The sequence below is a fragment of the Phoenix dactylifera genome, chromosome 6, assembly GCF_051530095.1.
Source record: "Phoenix dactylifera cultivar Ajwa chromosome 6, Ajwa_hap1_PhDact_Kaust_v1.1, whole genome shotgun sequence".
Taxonomy (NCBI): domain Eukaryota; kingdom Viridiplantae; phylum Streptophyta; class Magnoliopsida; order Arecales; family Arecaceae; genus Phoenix; species Phoenix dactylifera.
This window is the reverse complement of record NC_143195.1, coordinates 2476744-2486291: the sequence shown is the minus strand read 5'-3', so window position 1 is coordinate 2486291 and position 9548 is coordinate 2476744. Positions and strand designations below refer to the sequence as shown.

The 9548-nt window shown below is 36.6% G+C and overlaps 1 protein-coding gene across 2 annotated transcripts; it reads right to left on the bottom strand.

Annotated features, from left to right (window-relative positions):
• Positions 1-1320: 1320 nt before the first annotated feature.
• On the bottom strand, positions 1321-8064 carry LOC120106036 (Ankyrin repeat family protein). 2 transcript variants are annotated; one of them, XR_005508268.3, is made up of 3 exons: positions 7838-8063; positions 3553-4406; positions 1321-2057 (listed from the first exon to the last, which is right to left on the bottom strand). XR_005508268.3 is itself a non-coding variant. In XM_039118878.3 (3 exons), the coding sequence occupies exons 1-2, from the start codon at positions 7990-7992 to the stop codon at positions 3797-3799; spliced, it is 765 nt and encodes a 254-aa protein (XP_038974806.2). In that variant the 5' UTR covers positions 7993-8064; the 3' UTR covers positions 1321-2057; positions 3786-3796. The 2 variants fall into 2 exon arrangements, 1 of the variants encoding a protein (XP_038974806.2); XM_039118878.3 differs by having other exon boundaries at positions 3786-4406; positions 7838-8064.
• Between the last annotated feature and the right edge of the window lie 1484 nt (positions 8065-9548).

Sequence of the window (9548 nt, the reverse complement as noted above, 5' to 3'; positions counted from 1 at the left end):
TCGTCTCATCTTGGATTCTGAAGTACGTTTATTCTGCTGCTAAATCAGAGCACCTGAGCTCTATTATGACTATTTCTATATTAAATAATTGTATATGAAGTAATTTGGTTCTTATAACATGAGAAAATTGCATGTTTGTAGGGAAAGATATTTCCCATTTCTTTTTTTTTCTTTTTGAATGGAAAGTCGAGGAAGTGAGAAACTTCCTCGAATTTATTATAAAAGCATTAAAAAGTTACAGTGATATTTTATAAGAGAATATAAGAGAGAAGAAATGAAAAGTAAGTAGAGAAGGGAAAACAATCTGATAAAAAGGGCCTTATGACTTTGAGAAGATTTAGCTAAACATAATTTATATCGCACTAAAAAGAAGTAGAGGATTTTATGAAGAATATTAAAGAAATCTGAAGGCTTCCAATTACCCGCTGGCTTGAATTATGCTCGGCGGGTGCTGCAGGCTAGAGTTGTACTGCTCGAGGGCGATTCAACAGCATTCATCAACTGGATCCAGCAGAACGTGGATGGGGTGGGTGACTACCATCCGCTACTTAGGGACATTCGGGCTATGGTTTGCGATGGAATAGCTCTGCAGGCAAAGCATATGTATGAAGAGGTCAATGGGACAACCGATTGGGTGGCCTCCTATATGGCCAATTACTTTGGAGATACGCTCCGGGATCTATTATTTTCGATTTTTTTGGTTGTATCCGTATCCGTAATGTATGATATATACATCTGTTTAAGCAAAATGAAAAAACAAAAAACTTTCAATTACAAAAGATCCTGAAATTTCTTAACGATAGATCCCATCCTTGCCATGTGGTAGCCTGTACTTTTCTTCTCTTCTTGGACTATCTGAAGTGTGTTATATATCCCGGAAGTTCGAGGTGGACTACCGAGAACGTTTTCAGTGTTTGGTTTGACAGTGGTGTTAACTGAATTATAGAGGATTGAGCATAGTTGGATGGGTTGCGGTCTTTCTTGGTGTCTTCTCAATCCCTCCTTTCATCATTATGGGGCTCATGGCTATTCCAAAACTGAGGCCTTAAAGATGGCTGGTGGTCGACCTGATCTACGATGCGTGTTGCTTGAAATCCACTTCACAATCTACATTGCTACAACTATCATTATAATTTTTAACTTCACCATGGAGAATCAGGCTCAGGTTAAGCCTGCTGAATATTGTAAACTGTAACACTAGATATCTTTTTATGCTACCTAGTCACAGTTATCACTGGTTCAGTTGGCAGGCTCCTGTACTAAATGGCAGGCATCCTCCCCAGGTTCTGATCATGTTGAGATCATGTTCACAAATCATCCTTGTTATAGTTAATGGAACACTTCTTCTACATGCATGGTGCCAACATACATCAAATGCTTTACATGATGATAATTGGCATAACAGGATTTTTCCTGTTTGCACATTGACCTACAAATTAGATTTTGTGGCAACAAAAACCTTGAGGTTTTTTTTGTTTTTTGATGGAAAACCTTGAGGAACTTCCTAGTAGGGAAGCTTTTCTTTCTTGCTTTTGATTGATTATTAGATTGGGGAGGGGGAATTGATTTAGATTCCTTCTGGTGGGCATATGTCCTTTTATATGTACAGTGGAAGTAGGATCCTCCAATATAATTAATTCAACCATATAAAGGTTTCAAGCACTGGTGACATACGCTTTACTTGCTCTGTTCTAGCCACTCATCACAGAATTTATTTGGATTTCCAATCCATATTCAGAGGTGAAAACATCGGTCACCAATTTAGATTCCTCCCCTCATAGCCGCCATCAATTCCCTACAACCAATATGAACATAGTCTGGCTGCTGCAGTGAAGGAGGTGAAAACATGCTCTTGGTCCAAAGACAAGAAGAACAGTAGCCTTCCATCAGACAACATGATACCTGAAATCATCCTCAGCCTACCAACAGTGTCAGACTTGAATGCAAGTACTTCCGATGGCTAACCTCCGACACCTCCTCCATCCGATCTCATGCCGCATGCCAAGCCTTCACCCCTTGCCTATGACCTGGGCCAATCAACCACCTGGTATGACATCCTGCACTCAACAAGATGAAGAGACAATGTAATAGTTTGTGGTGACCTGCAAGCTGACAGAAAAAATATTCATGGCAAGTTTAGGAACATATAAAACATGAGATATCTGGTGTGTAACAGATAAAGTAGAGCCCTTGGCAATCAATATTTCAAGAGTATGAAGTGATAATGGATGATCCATGATGAAGATATCAGCTGTCATATGGTGGGAGGCTCCTGAATCTAAAATCCAGCTAGGTGCAGATGCAGCAATGCATGTCTTGGAAGGGTTTATCATGGACCTCTGAGAATGAAATGGGCATTAAAGCCCCTCCATGTATGCGGCAGTAAACCGAGTTTGGGGCTCATCCTGGATACACACTGGGGTACATCTAATAGTACTCTTTTTTTCTTCGAGTAAAGTACACCTAAGAGTACTAATATGACAAATATCGACAATGATCTGCCTGCAGAGCAAAGAATCTCTATGACAAATATCAGCAATGATCTGCAAGGAGAGCAAAGAATATCTATTGATTTCAAAAAAGCGCAAGCCGATAGGTTAATTATTATTTGAGGACTAAAACTTGGCACCTAAAATGCGTGTGGGTTCATAGAGAGAGTATTTGATGGATGGACCTACTTAAATGGAGGAAAAGAAGAGGCCATGATTAAAGGGGGAAGAGAAAAGATGGATACAAAAAGGACAGATCATGCTATTGAGACTTTGAGGAGTTTAAAAAAGTTAAAAAAAAAAGTTAAAGAAGCCATGTTGGTAACACATGTAACATTTTTAAGGCCTTCGAGAGCAAGCTCCCACTTCTTGACTCTTTAAGACTTTCTTATTATATATAGTAGATTGGGTTGCAATGTAAGTCTTAAATAATTGTGCTACACATTAAAGTGATGTGTTACTTGTGAGGGGATAAGTAGTAAATATTTTGATGTACCATACACTAAAGTTCAATGTCTTTCTCATTCTCATGCTTGACAAATAGAGTTGTCCAAAGTTAAAATGCATGTGCGCCATCACAAAAGTGTGAGATTTCATTTTACATGAACTTTAGACTAATTGTATAATTAATTTAATAATAAATAATCTAAACAAATAAATATGAGAAGCATAGGAAGTCATGATTTTCAGATGATTTTTATCAATAAATTTATATTCTTTTCAGCCAATATAAAGGCCAATAAATATAATAGGCATGAAGAATATTTATAGAAATTCAAACAGAACATCACACATCATCAGCTAATGCAACAGGAAGCACTTACTAGAAGAAAGGGGAAGCTTTATATAAATTCAAACAGAGCATGATTTGCTTCCATGCCACTGGACCAAACAAGTTAAGAGTATCTAAAATTGTAACCAGAAACAGAACACCAAGGCAACAGCTCATTAATACATAGTAACTCTGACAAAAAAAAAAGACCCTGCTATGAGGACAAATGATGTTGATCTCTTCTTCAAAACAAAGTACAAGAATTATGAAAACATCATTTTTATGTCTAACCTCATTCCTATCCCCGCGAAGATCTTCCATTAGAAACACAGAAATCATCATGGGGAAGCTTCTACAGTGGCAAGCATTCAATCTCGAGATTAGTACTCTCCAAAGTTGCGAATCTTGTCCATAAATTTTCCATCAATGTTGCTCACAACTGTTTTGGTGCTAGATTAACCCAAAAAAAAATGCATTTCTTAACTCCACTTTAGACTAGAAGATACCAGTTATGTTCCTCCTACCTTCACAGGTTTCATTCTTCCACCTCCTCTTGTGCATCATCTTCCGTTAGGAGGTGTTCCAGAGAAACCTTAGCCTTCTTGGGCTTTGGCAAGCTTTCGTCATCGGCTTCTTCTGCTTTTCGCTTCTCTCTTGCATCACTGTCTTCATCATCAACTTCATTAACTGTATCATTAGCATCAGAACCTGTGTTGGTTTCATTGACAGACTGAGCTAACTCTGATTCTTTACCCATCTTGCTTGTGGTCGATTGGTCCCCTTTGGTTAATGACTTTTCACACTCCAGCAGAAAAGAGCGGACCTCCTTAGTAGGTGCAGAATCTAGAGGGGTTTGCCCAGATTTTGTTTTGGCAGTAAGGCTCGCACCTTTCTTAATTAGATACTTAATGAGCTCTAGATGGGATCCCTGAGCAGCATAGTGCAGAGGAGTCAGCCCTTTCCTGTTAGCAGCTTTTACGGAGACTCCGGAAGCCAAAAGAATACGAACTATTTCTAGATGACCTTTCTGAGAAGCAAAATGGATCGCAGCTGTGTCATCCATCGCAGCAGCTCCAACATCAGCCTTGTTCTTGCAGAGAAACCTCACCACATCTGTCTGCCCAGACCATGCAGCTAGATGCAGTCTCAATTTCAGATCATTAATGTCAGGGAAACATACTATAGATAATGGCCAAGATGAAGAGAAACATTATAATATGTAGAGAGCATGTAAGAAGGAAAAGTTTTGTTTAATACCCTAAAAACTACATTTATTGCAAGTTTGCATTGCAAACAAAATGATCAACAAAAGGACCAAACAATTGGGGAAAGAAAAAGAAAGAAAGAAAGATCATTAATTAAAATAAGTATCAGTACAGAAATTGTGTAATCAAATAACAGTCAAGCATTTCAAACCATTAAAAGTCACTTACAGTTACAGAGTTTCAATATCCGAAACAAAAAGTAAATGAATAGTCTACCACCTTATGTGGTCTGGTAAGTTGGTTTAAGGTAAATTAAAAAATCAGTTGTTCACAAGAGTTAGCAGGAATAGGATAATTAAATCATAAGAAGCATTTCCAAGTTGTCAAGAGAAGCAAAAAGTGTATTGTGTTTGTAAAAGAAGAGATAGCAGTTGAATGATCCGCAAATTAAACCATTTACATTCTGAATCATAAACAATTTAACCAGTCATGACTTCAACCAAATGAAAGTCTTCAATATTCTTTTACATAAAACATAAGATATTCTCAATATTCTTTAGATGCAAAAATAAGACTTTGAAGTCATAAAGGAAAAAAAAAAGAAAATTGTCGATATCAGCAATCAGTCGCAAGACCACATTATTCAAAACCTTAGGCAACAATTCTGGTTATACAATTACAAATACTGAGAACAAAAATCGAGCAGTCCATCACCCTTTTGTTTGCTTTAGTTTATAAATTACTTTTGATTAGCTTATTTAGGCATTCCTACCATCATCTGATAAGTGCAATATGGTTTGGGAGCAAAATGTTTTTCAGGAAAAACATGTAGAGCATGCATATAAGAGGAAAAATGACCAAAACACATTTGATTGAATTGTTCTTTAAATTCATTGGTTCCAATACTAGACTTCCATTTTATAGAAAGTACATAACTCCATAAAAATGCTTTAGCACAAATAGACATAAAACTAACAATTAATTGACCCTCAAACCAAATTTACAATCTTCCAAAATAATCATATTTTTTCTTAAGGGAACGCAGTTAATATGATAACAAATATATTCTTTTGTAGCAACATGCCCATCTAACTACCCACTGACTTGTCATCCAAATATGTAATCTTCAAACTCACGAAACAGACCAATCAAGTGACATTGGCTGACTATAGGGCGATCTGCTGGCTAATATTTCCAGCTCATAACAGTAGAAAAATGTCCTACATAACCATTAAGAGTGTGCATTATATACCCCTGAGAATCTAGAAGATGATTTTTGCAACTTGCTATCCATTCCCTCACTTTTTAAAATAATAAAAAATAGAAAAATTGTTGTGGCATATCTATGGATATTGCCATTGCAGAAGAAAGCAAAGTAATTTTTGAAAGAGCAAAGGTTTATTGTAATTTCTGGAACTAACTTTGTTCAAGATATTTCCTTCATCTTTCACACCCCTCACTTCGCAAAACTTATCATTCCTTTTCTTGCTTAGCTTCTCTTAAGTCTACTATATCAGGCTTTATATGTTACTTGAGAAAAGATTTCTAATATCAACTTGCAATTTCCTTCAATTCTTACTAAGAATATTTTCCCTCTCCTCCAAGCCAAGAAAAAAAATAGAACAGAATTAATTTGATAACAAAAGCAGAATCTGCCCGGGTACTGCCATACTATATTTGAGAATAAAATTTAATCCAGTTAATCAAGAATGAGAAGGTTAACTTCCACTCATTTTTTTTTATAAATACCACAGATTTATCTCTCACATCCTTTTATGATAGCCCACTCCTTATCCTGATTTGTCAGAAGATAACTACAATGACTGAAACCATTAGTTGTCTATATTCCTGGAGATGGGAATATCAGTTCCCAATACCTATAGAAGTCATGTTGCTCAAATAGGAATTATTTTTTTCTAGTGTTTTATACTGTACTACTCAGCTAGTAATTATTGTTCTTACTTCTTATATATCTACAGGAACCATATCCTACATGCACATGGGTTTCCTCCGTAACTAATTAGCCTGATGCCATATGTTTGGACTGCCTCCATTAGTTCTTTGTCATCCTAATTCAAACCAAGAAAATTTTAAAACCTATATCCAACAAAGTTTTCTGAGATATGGCCCTCTTTCTTGACCTTTACACATAAATCCAATAAGTTCTCCTTGCAAGGACCTGCTGCAGTCTTTTTTCCATGCATGATCTCATGGTATTTATCTCACAAGTTTCTGATGTCCCATTATATTCCATAGAAACATGTCCTGGAATAGATTATTTTGAATTTCTCAAAAACATGATGCGTAGAAAACACTATAGAAAACCATACGAAAGCAACTAGAACATAAATGGTTCATGTTTTCTTCTTAAAATAATTCCCTGAAATATCAAACTTGTACCCACAAATACCATGGCCTATGCTTTTACCTAATGGTGAATATGTCATGTGTCTGTCCCATTCCTTGATTATACTATCACTTTTGTGTGATTCTTCTCTACAGTAAATAAGGTGAATCCATCTTATTCAGCTCTAAATCACTATAACTCATATAAGTGCAACTCCTTAACTTTGTCTTTTCTCATTTCTAATAGGTTTTTCGGTGTACTCATTTCTAACTCTGTAATCCTAAACTTACCGCACACACGCCTCATTATATTCACTCCTTGTGTCTAATAATCTTCTTCATAATCTTACCCTAACATTCCCACTCAGAAAAACACCACTGGAGCTATATAACTTTCCCTATCAGAGACACATGGGACTCTACCAAATCTCCTGGGAATCCACTATACATAAGTAGACCGTACACTGCTATTTTTTCACCGGTAATTAGCTTCTGAAATGAATACATTAGCATCTCCGGCCTCGATTTCCAAAAAATAATCATGGCAACAAGATGCATCTTTTTAATATGTCTACTAAAACAAAGATCTTTAAACAGATTTCCACCAAAAAACAAAATTTTAAAAACCACCTCATGGATAACAATGCCATAATTCCCCTAGATTGATAGACATTCACCAACATTAGCCTACCAGCTAAAAAGGGGGAAAATGTTCAGAGCCTTTGCCTTGAGCATAAATCTCTATTCCTGTTCACTGCTCCAAAAAAAAAGTATCTTTTTGATAATTCTTGCCAATAGGAATCCATAAAATCAACTGCAAGATAAAAACATCAAAAAAAGAAAGAAAAAAAAACACGAAAGATGAATAAAACCTAACCCTAAAAGAATGATAGCAGTCTACCAAATTACCATGGGGCAAGGAGCAGTTTACTCTAATTCCATTCAGCACTGAAATCTAGAGACATGGAGATGAGACCTTATGGAGAATATTTTTAAGATTAAACGATCCAAGAAAAGAAGGATACGGCGTTCGGGAATGGCGGTCTCTGGAATTGATGGCAAGGGGATTGGAGTTGCAGATGGATTCGACATTGCGGAGGTCGCCGGACCTCGCGGCGGCGTGGAGATCGGATTCGCCACCTCCTTGGTTCTTCTTCGAGGGCCCCCGAGGGTTTCCCATCTCCTCGACACCAACAAGTTCGAGACTTCAGGACAAGCTCCGGAACGCGAACTTGCGAGGCGAATTCTGGGCGTACGCTTCTTTTAGCTAATCTTTGAAGCACCGACATCTATCGGTGTAACCAAGCCAACCAAGCTTGGGTCTGATCAAACTTGATTACTAATTAAATCTCCACCTCCAAATTTAAGGTCAAGCTTAATTTATTTATTATTATTTTATTTCAAACAAGCCAATCCTAAATCAAGCTGAAATTAGCTCAAAATTAAATCAAATTAATTCAAGCTTAAATGAAAGCTAAAACACACGCTCGCATAGTCCTCACATACTCTCTCCATTTAAGCTCTAGTGTTCTCACCAGACTAAAAATCTAAATCCATTCAAATCCATCTAAACCTATGTTGTAGTGTCTCCTAGTTCATATGGGCTGGAATGGGATCCGCTTTGATACCATTTTATAACAATCTAGAACCTCATCCAAAACGGCTAGTCGAAAAGTAGGTTCCTTGGTCTGTTACAAATATCTAAGATTTATCTAGTGCATAGCTAATGTGAGTCTAAACACATACTCACATGAGTCCTCACATCCTCCTCTTGTTTAAGCCCTAGCGTTCTTGTCGGGCTGAGTCCAAATCCATTCAAATACAATCAAAAGCAACACGATCAGCTTCTAATCGACCTCCACGAATATGTGCTGCATTGTCTCCTAGTCTATATGGCCCTGATCCACTCTGGTACCATTTGTAACAATTCAGGATTTCACCCAAAATGGCTAGCTGAAAAGTGTTATTTAGGTTCCTTAATCCTGTACAAGTATTCAATATCTATCGAGTCTATTATTCTTTACCTTTAAATCTCATTCGTTCAACTTATTGCCTCTCACATTTTACTATATATTCAATTTGAATCATTTATCCAAGAATGAATAAATATCTTTGAGATTCATGTTAAAAGTATTTAGTTTTTACCGCCAGGTCAATATTTTTTCTGAGTGTAAAATTGGAACATTTTCATTTGTTTTGCAGCACGAGCCCTTCTTTATCAATCTTGTAAATTTTGTTGTGGTGATGGCTAAAATCGTGTATAGTACCATATGTATTAGTTCTGCTATATATGATGTTATTAACTGAAAAAAAAAATGCTAAATTTCTTGCCTCAAAGCTTACCTAGATTTTCCCTTTGGATCAGGGGTGAGACTCAAGCAGCTTCATTCTAAATACTTTATAGTTTGACCCTAACACGAAAAAAAGTGAGGTTTAATGAAAATCTTAAGATTTTAGAGTTTGTTTGGATATTTCTGCAATAATTCTCGAGAAAGAAAAACAAAACAGCAATGTTTTTTTTGCTTATCCAATCCCACAAATCTAGCCGGAGCACCCAAACAGGCCCTAAAAGTGAAAATCTCCCATGTATTAAAGTGAAGAATTATCTCATGCTTTGCTGCTCGAACATTTGAAGAGATCCAAAAAGATATTGACCGTTACATGTCCCCCATTGAGGCTGTTGAATATGGCATTACCAATGGTGTTATTGATAGGGGTCCTAGAAAATTTTTAACG

Coding starts and splice junctions, on each gene's coding strand:
- LOC120106036 (XM_039118878.3), bottom strand. CDS start 7,992: ATGGGAAACCCTCGGGGGCCCTCGAAGAAGAACCAAGGAGGTGGCGAA. Junction 4,407..7,837: donor GACCGCCATTCCCGAACGCC/GTATCCTTCTTT, acceptor TCTGAAATTGAG/ACTGCATCTAGCTGCATGGT.